Raw genomic sequence first — 27996 nt, forward strand, 5'->3', positions numbered from 1 at the left:
GAATAATAAAGTGATCAAAAGCAACAAATAAACACTACAAATAATAATAATAAAAACTTAATAGGGATTCCACCAGGTATGCTTGCCTGGAGAATGAATCCCCCTAAGAGGACTTTACAGCTGAAAAGGTCTAATTTTGGATTATCCTAGCCTAACCTCCATTGGCACAAGGACCCATAGAAGGGCTTCTGATACCTAGGCAAATTTGTATGGAATGAGGCAGTCCTTGGGGTGTTCTGACCCTAAGCTGTTCAGGGCTTGGAACAGTTCAGCCAGTACCTTGATTTGTGTTCAGAGGTATTGAGAGCCCATGCAGTTGTCTCAGGACTGGTGGGATTTGTCCTACATGCCCAGTACCAGGTAGTAACTGCTATATTCTATTCTAATGGTAGATTCTGGTCTGTCTTCAGGGGCAGTCCCACATGCACTGCATTGCAGTCCAAATGGTACAATTTTAAAGCTGCTTCGGTAGTGTTAGGGAAAGCCATTATATTTCTGATCAACCTGGATACTGTAAAACAATCCTTATATTTGTCAGTCTTATGGTTAATGAAAGATGACTTGAATCAATTCACATGACTGTATAGAAAATGTACTCTGGCTGTAGTGTAAATGAAATCACTTAGATTGCCAGACATGAATAGCTAATGTACATTTCTATTCTCAGTTTGATTTGAGTGCAAAGTTTTGAGTTTTCTTGATACAGCCTAGGAGCATATCCTACATCCTACCGGATTAATAACACTGGAAACTGAAAATTGTTCCTTTTCCTCCCCCATGCGATAAAGCGAGCCTTCTAAAGCCACTTCACTTCCTAAGCAGTGATCATCTTAAGGACCAAGTGGCAGGCTCCCCTTGTTTTAAATATAACTCTGAATATCAGACCATACTAGGTCTGATATTATTCTGGGAGTGTTCAGACAAATACACCTTATGGTTCATGTAGCCAGATCATTACAGACTCCAGGATAATGTTAAAGCTTCCGTGGTCTGACTGCTTCTGTGTTTAAGAGTGCCAATATTATTTGTAGTTGTGCTATTTTTATTACCCATACCCTCTTGAAATAAAATTCTGAAATTATATGTTACCTCTGTTTGTGCTCCATTACCAGTGAAGTCAGTAGAACTGTGGCCTTTCAGATGACAACTGTAATAATTTTCCCGGGAAAATGGCTTACAAATACTGTAGACTAAAAGAGAAGTCACAATGACAATAGTTATATGTAAAATTTGCTGTATTGGCTCAGTGCGTTTATTTCAGTATGCAGTAACATTAAGGGAGTCAGGTGGACGCTTGTGTCTGCAATTTTATGTATTTGTAAGTTCTCCTTGTAATAAAAATGAGATACTTGTAACAATTTTAGATGTTTCCTTTTGCTGTTTTAGTACACATTAAAATATATATTGGTAACTTAACTCAAGAAGCCGAGCTATTTCAATAGACCTTAAACTACTTTTTTTTTTTTTTTTTTTAGTGTCAGACTTTAGTCCTTGATCTGAGTGGTTGTATTCAGAGAATGTGTCAAGGTCATAAACTTAGGGCTGTTTCTGTGCTGGAGAGACTGTACTCTTTTCCAGTGCAAGCAAAGTACAAGATGTTCAGCAAGGCAGAAGGGGGACGGGGGGACCTGAAGCATCCTAGGGTCATGTAACCTTACCTAGATTTTTGACCACAGAAAAGGTGACTTCTCAAGCAGCTAAACAGTTATGTCTAATTCTTTTTTTTAAAAAAAAAATATTTATTAAAGTTTTCAATATTAATACAATGAAAATCAAAAAGAAAAAATAACAAAAATACAAAAAATAAAAGTAATTAACAGTTATGTCTAATTCAGACACCACAGCAAAACCATGGAATGCCTTTTGGGACCATGTCGCGAGCCTGCATACTCTTTTATTCCCTTATTTCTGGTTTGTGATAGTCATAATTTGCCATTGCATATGAACCATTGTTTACACTTAAACCCAAACTGGAAGCCACAGGATCATGTGAGCATGATAGCTTTGAGGTTTTTTTTTTTCTACGATCAAGTGGTATTATTAGATAGATAGATAGATGATAGATAATGACTCTGAGGGCCAAACCATTACATTCAAAGCAGATTTAAGGTGTTTTGGCATCAGTCAGATCCTTGAAAGTTGTAGGAACCATTCAGGCTGTGTTTTTCCCCTGTAATCTTGAGCTGTGGCACAGCAATACAGTTCTATCAGCTATCTTTTAAACCTGCAAAATATTTGTTTCAGGTTTAACAAATGTAGCCATAGCAAAGAAGAAAATGAGGAAACAACTGACCAAAGGAGACTTTTCTCTCTCCCTGCCCAATTAGTTAGTATGGGGAAAGAGAATTCTGCTCTTCATTAGGTGTGCACCTGATAGCCGTGAGACAGATTGTGACAGATCAGAGTGTTATGAAAAACCAATTCAGTTTGCTGTGTGGAAGGGTTAGTAGCAGGAGCCATATGCCCGTCTCAGTAATTAGAAGAGTCATGCCAATAACTGAGTCAAGGGTCAGAAATGGATAGCATTTCAGGGAGTACATGGGAATAAGCGCAGAGAACAACCTGAGGGTAAGGTCAGGCAAACCTTAGAAGTTAGTTAGACAGTTCTTCCCACTGACATATTGATAACTTGACTGTTCTGTATTTAGGCACAACAAATTAACTGTTCACTGTCCCTTCAAGGGTAACCCAGCTCTGCACACTTGCATTAAGTGTCTTGGCTGGGAGCTGTTTGGAAGCCTCTTAATAAATCAGATTACTAACACCTGTGCAGCCTGAATTTTGTAGTTGGAGTCCAAGTGATAATACATGGACCAGCCAATGCAACCCTAGGGTGGTGTAACCTTAAATACTAGTGAGAGAATAAAGCAGCCCTGAAAAGCTGGACCAGGGAAAGCCATCCCTGGTCCCCAAATCTGTGCCCGACACAAATTCATGAAAGAGGAATGCCATGTTTTCTAAATTACAGTTGGTCCTGCCTAGTAAGACTGCTCATTTAAAGAGAGCTGCACCCTAATACAGTGTGATAATTACCAGCCATGTCTATACTTTCAAAAATGAACCGCACTTTGAATTTTTTTGGGGGGGGGCAGTCTCAAACCCACACAAAATCAAAACCTTGTATTTTGGACTCCTTGTGAAAAATAGGTTCATAACATTTCTTGCAGACAGCACAGCTTTTACTGCTGAATTTTCAGCGAGGAAGATTTGCTGGTCTGCAATCATCCGCTGATTTTTGAACAGCAAGCTTTGCAACATCTCGCTAGAATCGTACGATTCCATCCCATGTGTTCGAGCTCCTGAAGTATTCATTTGTCCTGTAACCATTTTGATCAAGCTGTTCCCAAGCATCTGCTGAATACCTCTGCAAAAACACTGTTGACATCTCCCATCTGTGTTACTGATAATAGTGGTGTTTCTGAAATGCAGCATCTTTGTACTCCCGAGCGTTAGAAAGGCACCGGAATCTTCAACTTGTTCTCCTTTGTTCTACAGCTAATATGCTGCTGTCATGCTGCCTGTCCCTATTAGGGTTATTTTGTTTGTCTGCTTGGCTGCCTTTTTAATGTAGCTTTCAGTCCCAAACACCTACGTATGGTTTCTTTTATTTTCTTTAATGCTGTTTAGCACTGTTCCCAACGTTTCACACAGATTCATCATTTGTGAACATGGGGAAATTATACTCAGGATACATAGTAGGTTTCTGAGGTTCTCAGTAATTGAATCCGAGTCTTAGTAGCTGGGTTTCTTTACGTTGCTTGTAACCTAGTTTCTTTGTTTTCTGTCTGAAAGCTTTTTCTTTCTTTTTAATCCCATATATCTAGTCTGGATTTGTTGCTTTTGATCACCTAATTAGTAGTGGCTGGAAACCAGCATGTCCTGAATGAGTGAAGAATTCAGCAGGCAACTGTAAGCATGCAAAGAACTTGTGAGCTGGGTGAACAGCCAGGATGGGAGGCAATTTGAGGACAGCAGCTTTTATTCTTGCAGTGTCTGTAGCTGAAATTTTGGAAAATCTTAACTAGCTTCCAAGGGGCTTTTAGTGTCAACAAGGTAACGTCGGATAGGGTTTTGAAAACTAGGTGCGGACAATGTGGATTACTGAGCTGCTGTCACTGCCATCAATATTTTAATATTGGTTCTAAATGTGTTCTATTGGATTTTAACAAGTTTGTTTTTATTACTTTGTATTTTGTTATGATGTTTTAAAGATGTCGTAAACTGTCTTGAATCCCAACTTGGGAGAAAAGTGGGATAGAAATGTAATACATACATGCATGCATACATACATACATACATACATACATACATACTATCCCTTTCATAATTTGGGGGAGTTTTGGCTCATGCAGTTAAAGGACAATCTTCCCATAGTCTTCGAAACCTGCACCTTTCCTGAAGTCTTTAGCTCTGATTGCATGTTTCTTATATTAATCCTTGGAGCCTGCAATTAAAGATGCCCAGAAGACAATGGACTGTAATTTAGTAGTGGAGTGCCTTGTCTTTCATATCTTTTTCTCCAGCAATCATGAAGGCATCAATCATGTGCCCAAAATTTTATAGCAGCCATAATACCTAATCACAGAGCTTGTTCTTGGAAATAGCTCTTTGGCATTCTTCAGACTTGCCAGCTCCTGTTAGCTGTTAGTATACTGGCACCTCTAACAAGCTCTTATATCCGTTTTATTGGTGTCTACGCCCTATGTGTAGACAAAAGGCAGCAGCTAATGTTGTTGTTCCTCATTGCAGTGTATTGTCTGTTCCCTTTTCTTTATATTTCTGCCGCAGTTGATGTCTTAAACTAGGGGAACTGTACCAGTTGGCTAATCTTGTTTCTGGAAAAGCTACTCATTTTTGCGGGTTTAAACAGAGAGGTATCCATTAATAACTAATGCAAGTGATTATCCAAGTGATGAGTTGATCATGGCTTGGTATTATTACACTTTTACTGAACTGCTGTACTTGTAGTTCCTGGAGATTTTTTTGTGAAGTTTGTGTTCTCATCCATTTTAGATTTGCTGCTCTTTGAATAAACCTTTTAAATAAATTGGAACTGGACTGGATATAAGAATGAGTTGAAAGAGAAGCTACTTGATTTTTATGTATTTATTATTAATTTAAAGTGTTTATCTCCTACCTGCTCCTTGTAAAACAGCACTCAGGGTGGCTCACATCACATTAAAAACCATTAAAGAAATATATTCCCAAAATAAACGAAATCAACTCCCAAGTGCAACAGATAAAAAGAAACTTGAAAAAAAGGATTGGCTCAGTCCTACAGGCCTGGCACCCCCTCAAAAAAAAACCTTCCCGCATGTATTAATCAAATACATTAAGGAGAGGGCTACATACTTTTACCCAGATGTGGAACCTTTCCATTTGCAGGAACCCTTTTATTTACATTGCAGGGGGCATTCAAAAAAAGTAATCCCACCCACAGTGTCAAAAGTTTGGTCCACTGCACCACCCCATTGTGTAGCTCAGGCCCCATCATGGCACTGTCTAATATTTTGAATTTGCTTGTGGCTCATTAGCCCTAGAGATTGGCTTTCACTGCTTTTAGAGGCTTGCTGTTAGTGAAACAGCATGCTCGCCAGTCCAGCTTCTGTTAATGTGTCATCCCATTATCTGGATAACAATAACTTCTAATCAGCAGAAGATAGAAAATTGTGGAGTTTCACCAACCTTTGATGGCAGCTGCTTAGAGCGGAGTTTTGTAGCCAACCTAATCAGCTTTTCCTTGTTGAACCAATTAGAATTAAACCCCACAAGCCTTTTCTCTCTCTTCTTTTCCTGGCACTGCTTCTGAAAGGCTTTGAAACCTATTGGTGTGACGGTTAGAAATAAAGGAAGAGTCTAAAATCAATGTTTCATGGTAAGCTGTTAATGAAAATGTTCCGACAGAAGCTATATTTATGATAAATATGCTACACGCAGCAAGACGTTTGTTCCCATTTCCATTCCTGCTTCTGTGAGGTTGCAGTAAAATCATCAGGCTAAGGTTGCTTTTAATTTGAATCTGATTAGTTTTTCCAGCTCGTATTTAGTATCTGTATTACAGACTGGGCTTTAATTTTCTAAACGCCTGCATGCTACTGAATGTGAAGGCCAAGGTTAAATCCATCATTGCTTTCTACTTTGATCTTAGGGTCTGTTGTCAGTGCCATTTTTACATTAAGTTACTTTACTTTCCCCTCACCACTATCCCTCATAAATGATAGTTGCCCTAATGAAGGACTTTACACCCAGAACACACCAGACCCATGTACATGCACTGGCCTGTATGAACTATCTTGTTCAGTATTGCCATTCTGATGGGCAGCAGTTTACTCAGGATTAGCTGCACAATTTTAATATTATTTTTATGTGGTGATAATGGCAAATTGAACGTGGGACCTTCTGTGTGCAAAGTCTGTGTTCTGCAGCTGAGCTGCGGCCCCCTTCTCCTATCTATTGTGGTCTCCTGATCTCTGACCCACTTGTGTGTGTGTAACTCAGCAACAACCCTCCATTGTGAACATTTGCAATCGCTGCTAAATAATCACCAGATAACCTCAGGGTATACACAAATGAATCATCAGTCCATCTACCACCTATTCTTAATGATTTAATTTCATGGAAACAGCTGGTGCTGTTCGGGTTCATAAAATATTATTCTCTGTAGATATTAATGAGGTGCTTATTTTAAAAGGGACAGGGTAATGCCCAATTAACTAGACCAAAAATGTTTCAACTGTCAGAATATGTCTTCCTCAGCAAAGAATGTGACCCCAATATGATTCTGGAGGAGGTTGGATAGTCGTATATCGCCTTGATGTAGAACAGGGGTAGGGAAATGTTGACCCTCCAGAGGTTGGACTCCACAATCCCCAATTGTTAGCCATGCCAGCTGGCGCTGAGAGAAGTTGGAGTCCAGCTATACCTGAAGGGCCAAAGGTCCCTGCCTGTCTGTTCATTTCCTGATGTACAGTCTTAAAGCCAACACAGTGTGTTACCATGTGGGCTGCCATGATAGTGGTAGAAGCACATTCATTTTTCCCAAGCCTTTGATTGATTGAGTCGATTATGTTTCATTGTTAGCGTGCTGCCAGATTTACTGTCTGTTGGAGTGTGTTCACTGAATGATAAACAATGTCACTGATTTATATTACTTTTATTCTTTCTTTTAGTCCCTTTTATGGTATAATTTATTCGTGTTTATTTATTTTAAGTCATTCAGAGACCTTCTCAGGGTAACAAGCAACTAATAAGTGCTAACATCAACAACAACCTCCCATCTTTTCTGCTTTTTAGAAATATTTGCTCTTCAGCTCTTTAGTCCTCACCCCAGCTGAAATGAAGCTTACCCTCACTATTGCCATCCCTCCTGTTATTGCCTCTCCCTGCTGCCCAGCCTGGCAAGATTTAGGTTTATGCATGTGGTGCTATTCCGCAAAGTTCCATGTCTAGCGATGGTGCTGGGTGACCTCGGACCAGCCATCTTCTCTCAGCCTAACCTACCTCACAGGGTTGTTGTGAAGATAAAATGGAGAGGGGGAGAACCATGTACACAACCTTGGACTCCTTGAGGGATTGGTGGGATAAAGTGAAATAAATGAGTTCACATGTGCAAAAGCTGCCAGTGCTTTATCATCAGGCTCCTGAAAGATGAGCACATAGAGCACTGATATTTTTCCTGTCACTGGTGCCCTCTCAGCAAGACCTTCAAACCCATAGCCCCAGATGTCCAAACACAAGGTGACTCCATATATATAACAGATGGCCAGTGACCTTTAAGCATAAACTGCTGAAAAATAATAAAGAATAAGCCTACTATATCATCATTTTACCCTAGTTTTGTTTTTTTCAGTTCCTCAGCAAGAACAGATCTGATGAGCAAGGTAGCCTTGAGGGAGTTGGATTTTATTTCCAGAGTTGTGAGCGTAACAAACTTTTATTTCTTCTTCTTCTCTCTTTTTCAGTTCTGTTGGGTTAGCAAAAGCAGCCCTAGAAGCAATTAATGGATTCAACCTCTTTGGCAATCAGGTAGTAAAAATATTTAAGTATTTGTTCATTTTCCATTTTTAATTAACTGCTTGTTCTTCAGTAAATTGCTTTCATTGCAGATCAAAGGACACCTAATATCCATATGGTAAAGCCTGTTCACTCTCCAATTTTCTATTATTCTTTTTAAAAGAAGTAGGCTAACAAATTATTTCTTTCTACTTTAGATACAGGATTCAAAGGCTAACAGAACCAGCTCTTTCCTCAGTTAACAGAAGTTACTTTTCCTTTCAGTCATTTATTTAACTCTTGTGAAAATGAAAAGTATAAAATTTTTGCTGTTCTAGTCTTTTGATCAAGACATTAAACAGCTCTGGCTGCTTATACAAATACTCTTTCCATTTTTCTGTTTTCAGCCTCTGATACAGCACACCATCACTTTCTTTTACTGACCTTCTTAAGGGTCTCCCCCCATACCTCCTATCAGATAATTTGGGAATCCAACGAATAGCCATGCTTTTCATCAATTGATCTAAATCTGCTTTGATATGCATAGCCTTCTCTTGATTATCACAGAATCTGGTCCTAGCTCTGTCTCACTCTCTACGTATTATATGGCCATTAAAAATGAAAAGAAAAGGCAAAAGCACAAAGGGATAAGGTCTAATGCCTTGTGTGCGATCCGTATGTCCCTAGTCTAGAATTGTTTTACAAGAGACCCATTTTCAGAAGTAAAAATAAAAAATAATAAAAAATTGTCCAGTAGCACCTTAGAGACCAACTAAGTTTGTTCTGGTATAAGCTTTTGTGTGCATGCACACTTCTTCAGATACCTTTCATGCATGCATGAACAATGGTGTGCAAGCCCTTATATAGACTTTTGAAATTGTCCACCCTGTAGCTCAAGACCACCCCCCAAAACATCATACATGCATCACAGAAGAAGGCGGTCTCGAATAGAAATCCTGTTTGTCGGGACACCTGATAATGGTCACTGATTGCTTTACCTGGGCATCTTGGCCATTCCTTTTGAGATGCTAAATACTTAGTTCCTGAATCCAGGTCACAGGCTCACCCTATTCATACACAAATACGCCCTTAAGACAGGATTTGTGAGCAAAGAGACAATGTGGAGGCTTCCCCATTTCCTTCCTCACTGCAGAGGAATATTTGAGGTCACCGAAAGAGTTAAAATGGCTTCAGGATTACTTTCCTGTACTATTTCAGACACGTGGTTTATATACTTATGTATGTGTTTATCTTGTACATTTATTCTCTAAAAATATTGGCTTTCCTACTCTAGTGTGAATTAATGATATTAAAAGAGCAATAAATTGATAAAGTATTAATCATGTTGTGTGTGTTGGGTTTCCCCCACATGAAATGAGCTGTTTTCATTTACAAATCAAAAGTGCAGGATAGATAGCTATATAAAAAGGTAAAGGGACCCCTGACCATTAGGTCCAGTCATGACCGACTCTGGGGTTGTGGTGCTCATCTCGCTTTATTGGCCGAGGGAGCCGGCGTACAGCTTCCGGGTCATGTGGCCAGCATGACTAAGCCGCTTCTGGCGAACCAGAGCAGCGCATGGAAACGCTGTTTACCTTCCCGCCAGAGCGGTACCTATTTATCTACTTGCACTTTGATTGCTTTCGAACTGCTAAGTTGGCAGGAGCAGGGACCGAGCAACGGGAGCTCACCCCGTCGCGGGGATTTGAACCACCGACCTTCTGATCGGCAAGTCCTAGGCTTTGTGGTTTAACCCACAGCGCCACACGCGTCTCAGATAGCTATATAGCTACACATTAATAAAGTTATTATTAGCTATATATAGGAAGACCGTACAAATGGTAAAAAAGAAAAGAAAACCAAGACACCAAGGGTTTCTTAAGGATTAGTGGCTTACCCCGCCCCCATGGTATCAGTTTCTTTTTGTGGAAATATTGTCGCCTTTGTTTAATCTGAGGACACCACTGTCAAAGAGACCACTGGCATGCAGAGCAGCAGACACACTTATCTCAAAGCTTAAGGCTTCTTAAAGGGATTCAGCTTAGTTTTAACTGGATCCTTATGGTAAGCACACGGCAAAGTGTAAACAGCTACCAGGAAAAAAGAACCTTTCATCTTTAATTTAACTATGTCTTAATCTGGGGGATTTGGAAGCTTGAGCGTTTGCAAGTAACCTCTGTTTGGCCTTGAAATAACAGAGCTCATCCTTCTTGCTCTCTGAATGCTTTCCATGAATATAGAGCTGATTTGTTTTACAAAATGGATCTGTGAAATCCATGACTATGGCCTTATGGCCTTACATTGCGTTTATCCCCTACCTCAGTACAGAAGACCAGATCCAAGGTGTGTTCTTTGTGCATTGGGCTAGATACATGAGACAGGCCCATGATGGTCATGGAGGCCATAAATTCCTGAGTCACTCCAGGCAAGTCAGCTTCAGCATATATGTTGAAGTCCCTGAAGACCTCTGAGACTACCTCTGTCAACTCAGGGAGGAAGACTATTAGGCAATGGGGTGGATAGTGCGCCAGCTGAATCCCACTCCTGTTTTGAGTTTCTAATGTAACTGCAAGATAAAGTACCTGACCAGGGAAATGAAATCCTTAACAATCACAGCTACTCCATTTCCCCACCTCTCAAAGCATGGTGGACACTGACCTAGAAACCTAGGGAGATTTACACCTTCTCCAACCACATCTCATTTATACAGGCCTAGTTGGCATGTCCTTCTAGGGTAAGGTCAATGATAACAAGACCTTTTCATTGACTGACCTTAGCATTTTTTGCTTTAGCCTTGTGAGGACTAAGATAAGCCTAAAATATTTGTAATGCTGGAAGATGGATAGAACTAAAATGTCTAACCATCTTTGCCCTGGTCAACACCTCCATTTTCCAGCACCTCTTTCTCCCTTCTCCTCCTTCTCTAGTTCATGCCTTTCACCCCCATCACCTGTATAATACCAATACAGGCATTTAACCAGCACAAGAACCAAACATGGAGCCCTCCCAGATGTTGGACTCCAGCTCCTGCCAGCCCCAACCAGCATGGTAGGGTGCGAGTTGTAATCCAACAACATCTGGATGGCACCACATTGACTCCTCTTGAATCAGAACAGTTGAGCTATAGTCAGTAATGACAAATATTAATTGCACTATATATCAAGGTAATCATTAAATTACTGTTTAGCCAGTCAACTACTTAAAAAATCTACTCAAGAAATTAATAGCTGAGTCCAATCCCTACCACTCAGTTAATATAATTAATCCTCTTCAGCCAGCTGAATTGTAGTCTTCACTGTAGACAGCTGCAACCTTTCCAGCCCAAGCAGCACTTCTAGGCACATTCTTCCTACTAGCTCCTCATAAAATTCATGGATTAGCATTCACAGAGGCCAGAACCCTGCCCCCTGGTATTAACCCTTTGGGGGTGACCCACTTTGCATGAAGGCCTTTGGGTAAAAAATGTAGCCCTTGAAAGTCATGGCCACTGCTGTCCTCACTTTTCGGACTTTCTGAGGGCCTCTCTGGGCCTCCTGGCAACAAATTCTGTGGTGGTTAACTGCTTTTCACTCTTGACATCAGTAAGTGGTATGCTGTTATGATCCAGTTCTTCCCTGCTGCTCCTATACAAAATATGGCCTTTGTCCCCAAGGCTTAACATAGATTATATGGTCATTTCCCTCCAAGAGTAACAGGTACTCTCCTTGCTATATTTTACACTGAATATGATTTCTCCAAGTCACTTCTGCCACTAAGCCTTGATGCCTGGTGGAGATTTGTAGTGTTGAGGCAGCTAGCTGGAGGTCACTGAGGAATGTCCTATCTCAGCATCCTTCAAGCTGCAGAAAGAACCCCCACCCAACTGAACACAATTTGGTTGCATGTTCAGTTTTGTCATTTTATGCTAGCGTACTTCCCACTAGGCTTAGCCTGCACTCATCACTCCCTGTAATAGTAAGCACAAGTGGTGAGTACTGATAGAAATGGATTTCAAATGGAGTTGCAGAAAAAGAGGAATCCTTATGCTTGGGTGAGGTCTTGGGTTTACAGTACAACCCCCCCAACTCTAAAATCTCCCCCAATCTTTTGGGGACTGAGCAAGGTAGGAGCCAAAAGATGGAAAACCAGTAGGTGGGAGGAGGGTGTGGATTGCCTTATAACTTATAGTATCCTGGAAGAGGGCATTTATTTGTTATAAACTATCAAAGCAGTTCACAACAACTATACATAAAAGCATACAATAAAAAACACATTAAAAAGGTTGTTTTCCCTTTACAAGGGAAGAGTTCATCATGCTCCCTGTGTGATGGTGTGGGCGTAAAGCTCAGTGTCCTCAGTTTGCTCATGTTGAATTCTGAATGTTTTTCTCTGTCAAGATTGAAGTGGTTCTCTAGTAATAAAAAGTGAAAATGACAGTAGTCTTACTTCCTCTCATCCCTTTCTGGAGCAACTCTCTTGGGTCATGTCTCATTGCACCTTACAACAGAATAGTAATTTTTGTTGACTTTCCCTTGTTGATCCATGCATCTAGTTCCATGTATTCAAGCAAGCTTTGGGCTCATGTTTCTTGATGATATGCCTAAAACATTTCATTAAACTTTCAGGATTTCCAATGAGTTTCAGTAGAAGTAAATAATAGGTGCATTAAAAACAGAGGTTATTGCTTTTCAGAAAACCAAAACCTTTTACAGTGGTAGCTCGGGTTAAGAATTTAATTTGTTCTGGAGGTCCGTTCTTAACCTGAAACTGTTCTTAACCTGAGGTACTACTTTAGCTAATGGGGCCTCACGCTGCCACCACATTGCAGCGGCATGATTTCTGTTCTCATCCTGAAGCAAAGTTCTTAACCCGAGGTACTGTTGCTGGGTTAGCAGAGTCTGTTACCTGAAGCCTCTGTAGCCTGAAGTGTCTATAATCTGAGGTACCACTGTACTGGAATCTGCTTCCAGCAACAACCCCCAGCATCCTCACAAAAACTGCCTCTGAATTTTAGTTACTTTTCAGAGCACTATTCCAGGAAAGAAGAACAACAACTTGAGGGCCACATTCCCTCATGGGCAAGGTCCAAGAGGGCACAGTCAAATGGTGGGCAGGGCAAATGTGGGAAAAGTAAAGGATGTGACCCTTTCCTTTGCAAAATATTCTACATTCTAGCTATGCAGAAGTCACAAACACACACACAATCTCTACATCTTCCATCGGGCAAAGAAAGGGTGTTAATCACAGTTCAAGGGCACTTTCAAACCAGTCCAAATCACTTGAAGGCATTGAGCAGATCCAGTGAGGGGCATAATTTAGGGAAGAGGCATGGCTTGGGGGGAGTCTCAAAGGAAGATAGTGAGGCCTTTGGGGCTAATTTGAACCCCTTGTCCCCCCAGGCCAGAGGACCACACTCTGTGCTATTTCATTTGGAACTTGGGGCTCCCACTCGATGGAATAACCATCCCATGTACACATTAAAATTCATTGTGGGTGACTAGACCTGCCCTAATCCTAGCCTCTGCTTATCCATTTAATTATTTTTATGCATTTTACTTCCCCTCCCCTTGGATCTGGAATCACTGGCTGCTGCTCTCTTTCTGTGCTACAACACCGTTTTTGGAACAAGACAGAAAGCCGCAGAGCTGCTTTTGCCAGTGTCCCACAACTCCCATCAGCTCCCGGCAGCACAGTTGTGTTGTAATCCAAAACATCTGGAAGGCACATAGTTGGCAAAAGCTGCAATATGGGGAGGGAGGAGGTTGGAAACCCCTGTTCTACATCTGGTTGTTTGCTTGCAATTGAATAAGGTCCCTGGCATATTCCTTTGTTGGGATGAGGGTAGGGTCATTTCACCACGTCGAAGTTTTCTTTCCAAGATCTAGCGGATGTCACAGTAAGCATGGAAGCATCTGTCAGACACTCCAGCTCATTTGTTTCATTTTCATGAAGAATTAAATTTCTGACTTTGACATATTTCATAGGCACAGTAGGTGGGCAAACAGTTATCATGCTAAAACTGTTTGTAACACATTAGTGGTACTACAACACCATTTAAGCTTCTGCTACTAATTTGTGTGGATCTTGTCATCTGCTGCACTGTCAAATAAGACTGCTGTATTGTCGTAGCTACAAGCCATGGCAGTGCACTCGCACTCTCAGCACAGTGGCCAACTGACCCAGGACATAGCAGCAAGGTGGGCTTATACTTTTGGCCCAGAAGGGGCTTCTTGACCCAACAGGTGTGGACCCACAGCATTTTCATATTGATGTCTTGCATTTGATGTACCATCACCAGTGTGATGCAGTGGTTAAAGTGCTGGATTAGGACCTGGGACACCAGGGTTCAAATCCCCACTCAGCCACGGAGCTCACTAGGCGAGACCTTGGGCCAGTCTCTCAGTCTAACCTAACTCACAGGTTTGTTATGGAGATAAGGAAGGGGAGAACCATGTTTGCCACCTTGAGCTCCTTGGAGAAAAAAAAAAGGGTTACAAATGCAATACTGTAAATACATAAATAAAATATCCCTACAAATTCTTCTTTTTTCCCATATAAATTTTTATTTGTTTTCCATTGATTATACATATATAAAGTCTAATTACATAAGTTGCATATAACATAGCTGTTACAAGAATCATATATATAGTACACAGTTAAGTTATTCTTCTTAAGCTCCTTGTTGGTAGTAGGATTTTCTAGATGCATCCAAACCACTATCCTGCTTCCAGATCTGTATTCTTTGATCAAATTGTTTTTAGTCATCAAGTTATTGACTGTATAATTAAAGCGTTTATCTGTTTGCTAGAGGTGTAATTAAATAATAGTGGTAAAAAAAATGAGATTTAAGTTTCTGTAATCTCAAGTCTCCTATCTGCTAACTGGTTTTTAAATGTCTATTTAATCCCCTTAACATTAGTGAAATGGTATTATGTACATTTGTCTTGGAAATGTCATTGTCTATTTGAAGTTACTAGTATATGATTGCTGATAGCAATCATAATATCTGAAGAACCCATTCACTTTTCTTGTCTTTGCTATGCCAGGCTTGGGCTGTCTATATCCTATGTTGTGTTAATTTTCTATTCCATTTACAGGGTTGCTCGTGGTCTGTCATATTTGTAGACCTTGATGCCCACAACCGGAACAGACAAACTCTTTGCTCATTACTTCCCCGAGAATCAAGGTCCCATGTAAGTAATTATTGATGAAACAGAGTTTAACAAAACATGGAGCAAATGCATCTGGGTATAGCTATTAGCTATACTGCCAGTTTAATAGTCTGTTTTTTATATATATTTGCTAAGCAAGATTTATAAACCCCTTAATAATATATGTGGTTTGCATAAGGGTATAAAATATTCATTTAAAAGTAGCAACATTAAAAATAGTAGATGAAATTAAATTATGAAAATAGGGGTAAAACCAACAGTTTATAAAAGAAATAAACACAATAAACTAAAGGTCTGCTGGTCAGGGAGAAATTACAATTTACTGTTTTAAGTACTACTGCACAAGGGAGATTTTTCTAGATAACTGCTATACTTGTCGTTCACAACAGGGCAAAGAGCAAAATCCTTTCATTTTGGAATGAGCACTTCTTCCCTGCTCCCGGGGCTTGAAAGTGGGTGCCACATTTTCAGGGTCCCATACCCCTCTTGGTTTCTTTCAGGACCGCATTCTGCACTCCCTTCTTTCCCCCCTCTTTTTAATTATTTTTTATTAATTTTCCAAATTATTACAAATCAAACCAAATTAGGTTTCCCACTCCTGTTACAAACATATGTCAATCATTTTCTCCCATAGCTGCATCGTTTCTTCTTTAGTGCTCAGTTGTCATCCTTCACTTGCCATTCGTCTGCACTCCCTTCTTTGCGTGGACAGGCGGAGTCCCCAGATTCCAAGCGCCCCCGTCATGTGGAATAATGACTCAAGACAACGTGCTATGGGATTAAATTGGCCACAACTTTATTAAATTTCAAATGTGTGTAGACCTTGGCTCAGGCATTGGGCGTTCTCCCTCCCCAGTCCCCAGCCGGGGACCTAGGAAGCATCAGGGTTATCCAGTGTGTGGGGGATGGGCCGGCTCTGGAGAACATATGTTCAAGCAGAGATAGCCGCCCCCGTTACGCCGCCGCTGCCACAGGGGAGAGCAATGACGACCTTTCGGCGTACGGTCAAAGCCTCCCTTCAGAAACCCCTTTAACAGGGAACCCTGGTATTGCCGCCGCAAAGAGGAAGATGGACAAAAGGATTCCACCCAAGGCCTGATACCGCCAAAGTTGTGATGTTTTGCTATGGGAAAGGTGAAACCTGTCAATGCAGGGAAATTCCTTTCCGGCCCTTTGACAGCGACCTTAACGTAGCAGTGCCCGCATACCTGTGAAGAAAAGTTAACCTGCAAAATAAGGCATTAACTGAGGGTGGGAGAAGCTCTGGAGCCAAGTGAGGATTCCCAGGTAAGATCCTCCCTCTATTGTGTGGGCAGGTAATCCCTCCCCTACCTGGCCTGATCTCCTTGGCAACGCTTCCCCCAGGTGGGATTGGACAACTGACTGGGGTAGGCGGAGACCTCCAGGTATCCCACCTGAGGGAAGGCAAAGCCAAGCCTATGCTGATGGAGCCGCTCCAGATCCAGGGGCTGCGCGCGTCCATGCAAAGGTCGCCCCCTGTTTTATGCGGGGAGCGGTCATTGTGAGACCAAAAGAGCCCTGCTTGCAAAGGGGAAATAGATCATCCCGCCTACCATTCCCCATCGCTTTGCTTGCACATCATACAATGATAGGGCAGGTCCACACCATACATTTAAAGCACATCAAATGCACATTACTTTCCTCCAAAAGAATCCTGGGATTTGCAGTTTCCCCTTCACAGAACTGCAGTTCCCACCGCCCTGAACAAATGAATTCTTTGAGGGAAGCCATGTGCTTTCAATGTGCACTAAATGTGCTTTAAATGGTACAGTATGGGTCTGCCCATAGCAGCATTGCTCCATCTTCAACATTCTTTAAGATGTCTAACAACAGATGTTAGCGCCCAAGTGGAAAACCTGAATATCCATTTATCTTCTTCCACCTCATTTTTTAATCACCTTGACTGAAACAGAAGATGAAATCAGCTGTTAAGTCATGACTAGTTGCATGTGAACACTGATAAGGATGTGCTCTTAGATGTATATCAGAACATACATCCTATTCAAAGTGGCTAGGTGGTACACTCATCCTGATGAGAATCTGTGCATCAAATTCAGTCTTGCAAGTCACACACACACATACACACACACACACACACACACTGCATATATGCACAAGTCTCATGTGGACTAAAACAAATTTGTGGCAATTCCCATATAATGCACTTTTCTTCTAATAAGCACATTTGCATAAACCCATGTTCTTTAGGAAGAGAACTGACCGAGTCTAGTGTGGAGTGTAAAAACCCTGAGAGTCTCAGCTGTATTTTTGTCATGGACTGGCTAGATGCAGAGGAGCGGTGGGAGGAACCAGCTGGGGAACCCCCAAGGGAAGAAGGCTCAGAGCCTGGGAATTGGTGGTGGGACAACGATGAGTGATCAGAGGGAGAAGAGGGAGCAGACGGGGAAGAGGAGGCATTGGAAACTGAAGAGGTAACAGGGTTTAGTGAGCAGGAGGAGTCTGTGGCAGAGAGCAGTCCAGAATCAGAGGCAGAAGTGGAGATGAGAGGAGGGGGGCCAAGAGATGAAGCAGGTTGATAAGGAAGCCAGGCTGTAGCAATTTGGAATAATTAATTACAAAAGAAGCAAATGAACATATTTCAAGTGAAAAAGGGGAATGAAGACTGCAAATTTAAGTGACCTCTGTGAAAGAAGACGACGGGTTGGAGCAACAGGAATATTTTACGATGATGATACACCAAAGGCTGGGTATGTCCGCAACGGGACTGAATGGGGGGGACGGACCTTTTTTACTTTCCTTCTATGTGATTTACTAAGAACCCCTCCTCATTAGAACTGTCGGTTTAACTGACCCAAGCAGGATGATTAAGGTCTGTGTGGAGATAAACTTTAACCAAAAGTATGCTTTATGGAGATCGAGAAGCAATAAGAGCTTTTGGAATGGCGCAGCAATTAATTCAGAGTCGCCATGTTGCCAAAGGATTTATAGCCAGGAGGAGGAATGGACTTGTTTTCAGACTGCATTCCTGGTGAATCTCCTCAGAGGTTTGAGAAAGGAGGCAGATTGGTGAAGATTAATGACGCTAAGACAGTTTTGATGTATGGAAGTGATGTTATATGGAAAACGTCTGGATATGGCTACTGGATAAAAAAATAATAATATCCACGCAGGATTACAAACTGTTTTAACCAGCTTGTGGAGACTATCAGAGGTCACAAAGAGAAAGGAAAAATATATGAAAATAACAACAGGAGATGTGGAAAAACAATAAGAAAGGACTGGATAGTACTGTGAACATCATATGGTTAGATTTGTAGACATTAAAACAGCAGCAAGAAGCAAGAAGTTGATTGGATCCCCTTCGGAACTTGAAATATGGGTACCCCCAACAAAAATTTAAAATTTGGCTGTGTAATTTGGAATTTATGTAATTTGGTTTGATTTGATGTGATTGGTCGGTTAATAAAAAAATATTCTTAAAAAAAAAGATTGAACTTATAGCCCTTCTAACCACAGAAATAGTTTGAAAATGGGAAGGCATATAGATGTGGTTAATAAAATAAAATGCAGGCCAAATGTATATGGGGTTTTAAAAAAATAAATAAATCTTTTAAAATATATAAATCCAGACCTTTCCTTTTTCCAAGAACCAACTTAAGGCTTTTGCATTTGAGGGCAACAGTTCCAAATCAACATGCATACTTAATGTTGTTTGGCTGCTGCTGAGTTCATGAAAATTTATATTAATTACATGCACCGGAAACATGCAAATCAACTTCAGTTCTCCAGCTCATGGCCTATTTGCAGTATGAATTCCAGAGCTGAACATATTAGCCACACTTATAAGTTGTCTGCATTGTCTCTAAATAGTGTGGGTGGAAGGCACAGCCCGTGTTCCTTCCCTCTCTGGGCGTTAGACCTCTAAAAAATTATAGTGTGGGGGATCTTAAGGACATAAATATATGTCACTTGCCTCTGGGGCTGGTAGTTTACATGTTGGCTTTTAGATTATTTTCTTGGGGAAGGCCCTGCTGTGAGGCCAAGTTAATATGACATAAGATGCCTTTAATCAAGAATGCTATTTCAGTGTTAGGTACTTTTCATTAGCATCACAGTGTGCTCTTGTTCATCGTCTTAAAATTAACAGTCATGACATGATGCCTTGTTCTTCATTCCTGGATCTGGTAGCATTTCCACAAATTAAGCAACACATTAATCTTCACTACTAGCGCTGCATTTGCCTCATGGAAGAATTAGAATTTAATTTTAGAAAATTAAAAGAAAATGGCACAGACAGCTATTTTGTTTATATTTTCTTTCGCTCTTGAACGCTGCAAATAAAATGTATTTCCCTCGGGACCGTTGATTTCAGCATTGCAATATTTAGTTCACATGCATCTGAATACATATGGATCACTAACACAATGAAACGTATTCTCTATACCGTTTCTCCTGGTTGTAAACTTTCAAGATTTCTTTCCATTATTTCTCATGGGATTTTGAATAACTGTCATTCAGTTACCGTAGCTTATATTTTCTGCAGCCCTGATGTTGAAACTATTTTACCTAATTTATTGGTTTTTCTCCAAACTCTTTTTGCAAAGGAAGCCTCCTTTGGGAGTTTGCTATTTGCTCAATATATATTAGCGTATTAAAAATGTGCTGATTTCTGAGACCTCTCTAGAGTTTCAGTACTAAATTGTTGTTGAGTATTTCAGATGTAAACAAGGAACATGGATAAACATAGTTCTTAAGTAATTATAATATTTCTTTAAAAGCTTGAATGCAAATAGTTTTAGGGCTTGAGACGATCTGTGCAATTGTTCTAGATGCAGCAGAAACAGTTGGCCCAATCTGGTTTTAAAAGGATCCAATCCAGAGGGTACACAGCTCCAGAGGGTACACAGAAGTCTTATACAAAGTGTTTTCAATTTCAGGGTCAAAGCAGCTCCATTCACACATTCTTACTTTCTTTAGCAAGCAGCTCCTGACACTAAAGTATGAGAGGAAATCTCCAATCATTGGAGCTTCATGTGGAACAACCAAGGAACTTTGGATTGGAGTTATTGAATGCGGGGGACTTTTATGTGTAGCTATTAAAGTAGGGATGGGAAACCTTTGGCCTACAGGCCAAACAGGTGATGCCAGGTGTGGAGCAGGTATAATATATGGCTGGATTGGCTGCTCAGGCTCTACAAAAAGCAGGATTGAACTCTCTGCCACGCCAGTGTGCCAACTTTCATCTGTCATTATGACATCAGATGATTGACAGGTGGGTCACGACACCCCTCTGGTCAAAGTTGACTTGCGGGGGTGGGGGAGATAAAGATTTGGTTTGCCAGGCCAACAAAGTTTCCAACCTATGTATTAAAACATAGATAAGTAGCTCCCATTATTTAGATTCCAGTTTCATGTTTCATTTCGCTCTGTATCATCCATAATTTAGAAAACATCCCTTTTTCTTCTGCCAGAACACTGATGCTGCCCTCCTGCCCTGTATTAGCTATCCTGCCTTTGCTGTGGATGATGAAGCTTTGTACAGCCAAACAATTGACAAGGTGGTTAGGAAGCTGAAAGGAAAATATGGATTCAAACGGTTTTTGAGAGATGGCTATAGGACTGCATTGGAGGACAAAAATCGACATTATTACAAACCAGCAGAAATTAAGGTAAAGGGTCTGTTCATGTGATACTGGAAAGGATTGGCTTATGTGTGCCCAAATGTTTGATGTGCACTTGTGTATAGGATTTGTTCCTTCTTCATTGAAATGTGTTTTCTATGATTACCAGGCAAGGAAATTCCAGGTTTGCCCACTGTGAATAATTTTTAAACTATTAATTACCTTGACTCTGAATGTCAGATTCAGATTTCTAATTAGCTTCACTGTACTGACATGCTTGTGTATGCTTGAGTGCAGATTCTATTAGTGCTTCCTATATAATCTATTGGTTTAACAAAAAATTCTAATGTTAGGTTACTTTTGATCAGATTTCCTTGTTGATTCCTCTTACATTCCCACCTGTCAAAATATCTTAATGCAGAGGTGGAGAACCTCAGGTCCTCTGGGCCTCTCTAACCCTCAGGACTCTTCCCAGGCCACCCCATCTCACCCTAGGTCACACCCCAGGTCTCACCAGCCTTGCTTCACACACTCCTTTTCCCTGGAATGTGTCGTCTTGCTGACCTTGATGCTGATATTAGTGTGTTTGTAAAAACTCTGACTTTCCTACCTAGAATGTAGTCCACTATACAAGAGTCACATCCATTACTCCTGCTTTTGCCTGTAGCCACATCTACTTTTACCCCGGGCCCTCCCCACCACTGGCATGTGGCTTCTGGAAGATTGGTCATGTGGCTCTCAGGCTGAAAAGGTTCCCCACCCCTTACTTAATGGAAAGAAGCTATTGCAACTACTGTTTTTGGGACTTGATGCCTTAGAGCAATGTTTACTGTACAGATTACCAAGCAGCTTCACTATAATTGAAATTTGTTCCAGGTAATCCATTAGCAGTCTTGGTTGTGAGATTAGATGGCTTTCAAGTTCCTTCTAAAAGTACAGTTCTGTGATTCTAAAGTTTGTGATTCACCTTCTGGTAGAGCCACAGCTCCCATGTGTTTTGCATGCAGAAGCTCCCAGGTTCAACTCCCTGGCATTTCCAGTTAGGGCTGGGAGAGAACCTTGTCTGAAATCTTGCAGAGTTGCTGCCAGTCAGTGCAGACAATGTCTGGCTAGATGGAGTAATTGTCTGACTCATATCATGTGGCAGGCCTAGGAAAGAGGAGACCCTGGAAACTCATGTCCAGTCTCAGAAGACCAAAAGGGACTGGACAGCCCATTGGTTAGACTCATTATCCAGCAGCTTCATTTATATAGGAGAGGAAGTATACAGTTCTGTGACCCATTCTGAAGCTGCCTTATACCAGGCCAGATCATTGGTCCATGTAGCTCGATATTGTCTTCACTGACTGCCAGCAATCTTCAGTGTTTTAGGGTAGAGTCTTTCTCAGCCCTGTGTTGAGATGCTAGGGATGGAATCTGGAAGTTATGCATGTAATGTACATGCTATGTCACTGAACTCCCTAATCCTTGACCCATTAGCCATGCTTAATTGCTCAGGAGTGGTACATCTCCACTCCGTGTGCTGACAAGCTCCACCCAAGAATGAACTGAGATGTGAGCCATCTTTCAAGACAGATTATCCCTCTGAGTGGGAATGGGGGTGGGGGCAGGGCAAGTGGTACATGAGAACTTACATTTTTGAGTTAAGCCTGGCTTAACTGTTTTAATCCTGATTTTGCTTAGTGAAATCTGTGGAGAAAGACAGAGGTTCAGTTTCAAGTGTTCTTTTAATCCCTGCAAGAACTTCCAAAATGGAGAACAACTTCATTCTATAAAGGGGAGCAGAGAAGAGCCAGCAAATCATATGAACCATTAGCCTTGGCACTTCTTTGCAATCTATTTTTAGTGAAGGAGATGGTTGTGGTAGCTTTGGGTGTGCAGTGCCCAGGAGTGCTGCATCAGCACTTTTCTCCCTGATTGATTTGTTTAGAGGTAAATGTGCTTACATTTCAAACTCAATGCACAGTTTGTTTCCCCCTAACAAACAGCTGAGTTATTTATCATTTTATTTAATTTCACAGCTGACTACAGGCTGGAGTGTATTAATAACCAAATTTCTATGTGCTTCAGAGTATTAATGTTTGCCATTAAAGGCTGTCTGAATAGAATCCTTGCTTTGCCTTCAAATGCTTTTGTTTTTGCCTTTTTCAATTCAAATGAAAATTTCCTTGCTGAGAATAAAAAGCCTGTGATGCATTTTGTGCATAAAATTAGGCTACAATACTTTTTGAAAGTCCCGTGAATCTTTTTGCAGCAAGCTGAAATTTCCCTCCTCCTTTAAAAAAAAAATTGTTGCATCTAAATGAATAATTTGTTTTCATGTTTATCTTTGGTTTCTTTGATGTAGTGGGAAATTTGAATAGATTTTCAGAAGCAACACAAATGCATCTTAAATTCTCCCCTTTTCTAATTTCAGCTCTTTGATGGGATTGAGTGTGAATTTCCTCTCTTTTTTATTTTCATGATGATTGATGGTAAGTATGACTTTACTTTCTTATTCTGTCAGAGATGAGTCTTGGAATTCAATAATAAAATGTTTTTAGCAATCCAAGAGGGAAGGCTATAATCTACTTATGCCAAGGTTTTCAGGGACAGTGTTGCTGCCAAAGTATAACTAATGGAATGATTTCAGCTCTTGTAGAATAAACTTATTTTCTGTTATGAATTTTATATCTGAGTGTGCAATGCTCCATTGTGCACATCAGTTTTTACTTCTGAGAAGAGTGATTGGGTTTGTTTATTTCAAAAGTTCTGTTCTGTCCCTTCACCGCAAGTCTCCTCAATGCAAATACTTTAAGCTGAATTTCTCTTGTTTCTGTCATCAGCAACAGCATGTCATGTTTTGCTGCCTGAGGCCAAATGGGAAGATGTTCCCCAATTCCTGCCCCTCCCAGGTCTTCCTTACCCGGGTTCCACAGTGGCACCCGCAAAGCAGTGGCAGCAGCAGGTTCCAGTGAGATCTCACGAGATCTTGTGGAGCTTTCACGAGATTTTGTGAGGTGGAAATGGCAGAATCCACTTCAAAATGCAGAAGTGGATCAGATATCCATTGAAACGAATGAAGAAAGCCATACACTCATGAGATTCTCTTGTGCTCTAGGCATGTCTCTAAATCATTGTGACCCCCCAGATATTGCTGGACTACAGCTCCCATCATTCCTGATTGTTGCTCATGCTGGCTGGGGGGGGGGCACACGTTAGTCACCCCTCCTCTCAGTATCATCAGTGTCATTGTAACTTGCTTCAAAATTACTAATTTATCGAGTAGCCCTAAATGAATTGATTTGCCATGCAAATGTCCATTTTGTCCATCATTCTGGTTCTAGGAGTGGCCAGCTTGATAGGTTCAGGAAAGCCACAAGCAGGGCATGAAAGCATTCACCTTCCCTGGGTCTTTATCCCCAGCAGCTGATATTCAGCTGACACATGGCCTCTGAATGTGAAGCCTCCGTTTTGCTTCCATACCTGGTAGCTGTTAATGGACTGCCCATTTTCTAATCCATTTTTAAAAGCCACCTAAGCTAATTGTAGTCATCACATTTCCCACAAGTCAGTTGCGCATTGTTTGAAATAGTTTCTCTTGTCAAACTGACAAAATACTTTCTTACAAGCCATCAATTTCATTGGGAGACTCTAAGAGCGTTAGTTGTTATCTGAAAGAATGAAACATTTTTTAGCCATCTGGTCATTCCATACCATTCCCACTGCACACCATTCATAATTTTATAAAACTCTTTATCATGTCCCATTTTGTGAGATTAAACAATTAAATTAAAATGAGAGAATGAGGAGAGAATGCTGGCATGCAGGTTCCTTAGATAGTTTGATTTCATCTTAGCCGTGAGCTTGTGGGGTTTTCTTTGTATTTATCATGCGTAAGTCTCTCCTGGGGCTCTTTGCCCTCAATCTGCGAAGTTAAGAGATGAGCAAATTATCATAATTCTCCATTTGGAGTTTCTGCAGCAAAAGAGCATGGATTCTATTTTCTCTTGTAAGTTGATGGACATTAGAGTTTCCAGATCAGGGTGTAACTTAGTGATACAGCACATGCTTTGCATACAGAAGGGACCAGGTTCAATCCCTGGCATCTCTATGAAGGGCTGGGGAAAACTCCCTTCCGAAACCTAAGTTCCAATGGGTTCTGTAGCAAACATACAATATTGCATTTTTTCCTCAATATTCATGCAGCATTGGAAATATGCAAAAAGAGAATTCCCAGCTAAAGTCTTGTGAAGCCTGGTGTGTAGTTAGCACCTTTTGAATGATTAATGAGAGCATATATGTGTCATAAATCTTTTATAAAACCTGTGTAAGGTAAGTGGGTATTATTATCCCCATTTTACATGTGGGAAGCTTGCTAAGATGGTGATTTGCCATAATTCTCCTAGCTGAGTTCATGGTTTAAGTGAATTTTGAATCAGTACTTCCTGGCTCAGATTTAATACTCCTAGCCACTGTACAAGAGCAGGTTTTTTTTTTAATGTAGCTTTCCAGGACAATAATCCAGTTTGCATCCATTGAAAGAGGCATTTGCATGTTGAATAATTAGAAAAACGAAGAAAATTAAAAATCAGAGAAGACTATGAATTTGAGCCCTCTGGATAGGAACAGAATAGAATCCTTTATGCACAGCACCTTATATAATGGTAGTAATGGCAGTAGTGAAATGTCAAACTTTTAATCTAAAAAGGAAGGGCAAAAATGAAAATTAATAGGGAGGGAAGAGGAAATAAGCAAACTCAGGTACAGGTTCTTTGTTACTAGTTCTTCTAATGACCAGATGGTGTAGGGATGTTCAAAAAGAGGAGAAGCCAAAAGTTGCTGGTCTCTCAGCTGTGTCCATGGAATGACCCTGCATCCCTTCTCTTTCCACCTACCTTTTCAGCCTGATGTAATGTAGTGTAATGGCTGCTTGATAGAGTACCTTAGGTTTGGTGATGGCAACTCCATGAAGGATCAGTCTATCAATTACTATTAGCCATTATGGCTAAATGGAGCATGCCTGTATATAGACAGTATACCAGATGCTTTTCCTATTGATGTATAGAGGCATCTGTCTGTCCATACTAGAAACAATGCTGAACTAGACGGATCTTTTTGTTTGACCGAGTAAGAAAATTCATTTGTTTCTGCCATTAGGATTTACATTTATGGAGGCAGGCCCTAAAGCCACAGCACTGTAAAAAAATGGTGAGAATAACTACTGGTAAAAATAACTCTAGCTGAAACCTCATCTAGTTCAAAAGAAATATTTTTTTTGCTTTGCAGCCTTGGTCTTAAAGGAAATATAAAATCTGGAATTGTATATGCAATTTAGTTTCTAGGAAAGGGGGAAATGGAACAGCCAAGAAGTGTGAATTACAGACAAATGTCACCAAATGAAAATCCACACTGATCACAGCTTAACACTGTGATCCTAAGAGCATGTAGGAAGTCAATTTGCCACTGCATTACCTCTACCTGAGAGGGGAATTTATTTTCAGCCAAGAGACACTAAAGTAGTGGGGATGAATGCAACACATGAAAAAGTGACTTTGTGGACTTTTGTAGCTGGATTGAGAAGAGCATGCACAGGGAACAGATTTTGTAATTCACTGGGATTGCTCAAGCAGAGTTTGAAATTCATAATCTCCCATTCCTTCCTCCTCTCATGTGTTGACATTTGCTTGCTGCAGATCACACTTTGCCAATTTGCCTGCACCATGTTTTGCTCTTGACTGGATTGCCAGAATTAGATCCTAACTTGCAAGCAAGCACAAAACATAGCCAGTAGTCACATGGAACCCTAAACCATGGTTTAACATTACATGCACGAGCCTCATGCTGGCATATTTCCCTTTGCTTCTATGGTGCAGTCATGAAAAGGAGATCAGAAGCATTTCAACCAACTTTGGTTTGTTGTTATGACTGAACTGGGACAAACTGGTTAGTTTTAATTGTGGATTGTCCAAACAACCCAACTTCAAACTGTAGTCAAGGATCAAGGCTCATGCTCTTAACTCTAATGGTGTTTGAACTAGACCACAGCTTGCTGGGTTGGATAAAATGGCAAACTATGTTTTGCAGGGTGGAAATCACTAATTGAACAAGGCAGGAGGCCCCACATGAGCCCAAGGCTCCCTGATACTAGTTCCCATTTGAATGACCCCATTATTGCTCACAAGAGCACTTCAAAAATGGCCTTCCCGTCCAACTATCATGGCGCAAAATATCTGAAATGATGCTGACACTTATTAGAAGCACTATCTTTCCTTAATTGTTCCTGGAATTGCTTTTAGGAGTCTTCAAGGGGAACACTGAGCAAGTCAAAGAATATCAAGAGCTTCTGGATCCATTGCTACAGCAATCAGCAGAAGGTACAGTGCAGCAGTGACACTGGAGAAATCTGAACTTTTGCAAATGCAAATGATGGGGGGGGGGGCCCTACAGCGTGGAACTGTAGCGAGTGCAGATCAAATCCCAGAGAATAAGCCTATGTTCTTACAAAAGCAGAGCTCCAGACCAAGTGTGAACATAAAACGTGATTCATTTCTCCAGTAAAATATGGCTTATAATAAAATGGAGTTCATTAACTGGTGAAAGAAATACTGATAGGTTAAATGTTAGGTTTGCGCCAGAATCATTTCCCACCCCCACTCCTGCTGTTATTTACTCAGTTGCATGAGAGACCTTATAGCTAGTAATTAGAAAAGCCTAAGCATGTGATCCATTTTTTAAAAAATATTATTTTAAGCATGGAAAAGCTTTCCATAATATATGTGTTTTAATATATGTAATATATGTGTCAATAGAGGTGGTTAGCCATGAATATGATACACTGGTTGCAGTTTGGTACATCAGAGGATGGAGAGACCACACATTAAAATAGGCATGGCAATAGTTGCTCACTTCCCTTTCTCTATGTAGTTGTTTCTCGCTCCCTTTTCTGACACCTCTTGCCTTCTAACCCTTTCCAAGCCTGAAAACGTGAAAAGGTAGTTTCAGTTCCTGCAGCTCAGAAAAGGGCAGTGATTGCTTTCTCCGGACTTTGGATTGCACCGTATACTTATCTCAGCCGCCTCCTGCAACTTAAACAATTTGGGAAGAATGCCTGAGATGTTGCTCCTTCTCATTTCTTATTACATAAATTATGGAAGATCTATCATTTACTGAACAAAAATTTCGCTTATAATCTCATACATAGCACCCCTACTGACATAGCATTTAACTTCCATTGCAGTTTTGTGTGTGTGTGTGGTCATATTTGATTT

At 40.7% G+C, this 27996-nt stretch overlaps 1 protein-coding gene across 8 annotated transcripts in view; it reads left to right on the forward strand.

Moving 5' to 3' along the window:
* The window catches only part of PHKB (phosphorylase kinase regulatory subunit beta), a 134348-nt gene that overhangs the window by 51169 nt on the left and 55183 nt on the right, over nt 1-27996 (forward strand). For all 8 annotated transcript variants that reach the window (XM_081924005.1, XM_081924002.1, XM_081924001.1 and 5 more), the window contains 5 exons: nt 7962-8025; nt 15069-15164; nt 20597-20794; nt 23163-23220; nt 27025-27102. In XM_081924005.1, coding sequence (XP_081780131.1) covers nt 7962-8025; nt 15069-15164; nt 20597-20794; nt 23163-23220; nt 27025-27102 — 494 coding nt within the window. The remainder of the gene's footprint in view (nt 1-7961; nt 8026-15068; nt 15165-20596; nt 20795-23162; nt 23221-27024; nt 27103-27996) is intronic.

Source organism: Podarcis melisellensis (genome assembly GCF_964234715.1).
Source record: "Podarcis melisellensis genome assembly, chromosome: 8".
In the NCBI taxonomy this organism is placed as follows: Eukaryota; Metazoa; Chordata; class Lepidosauria; order Squamata; family Lacertidae; genus Podarcis; species Podarcis melisellensis.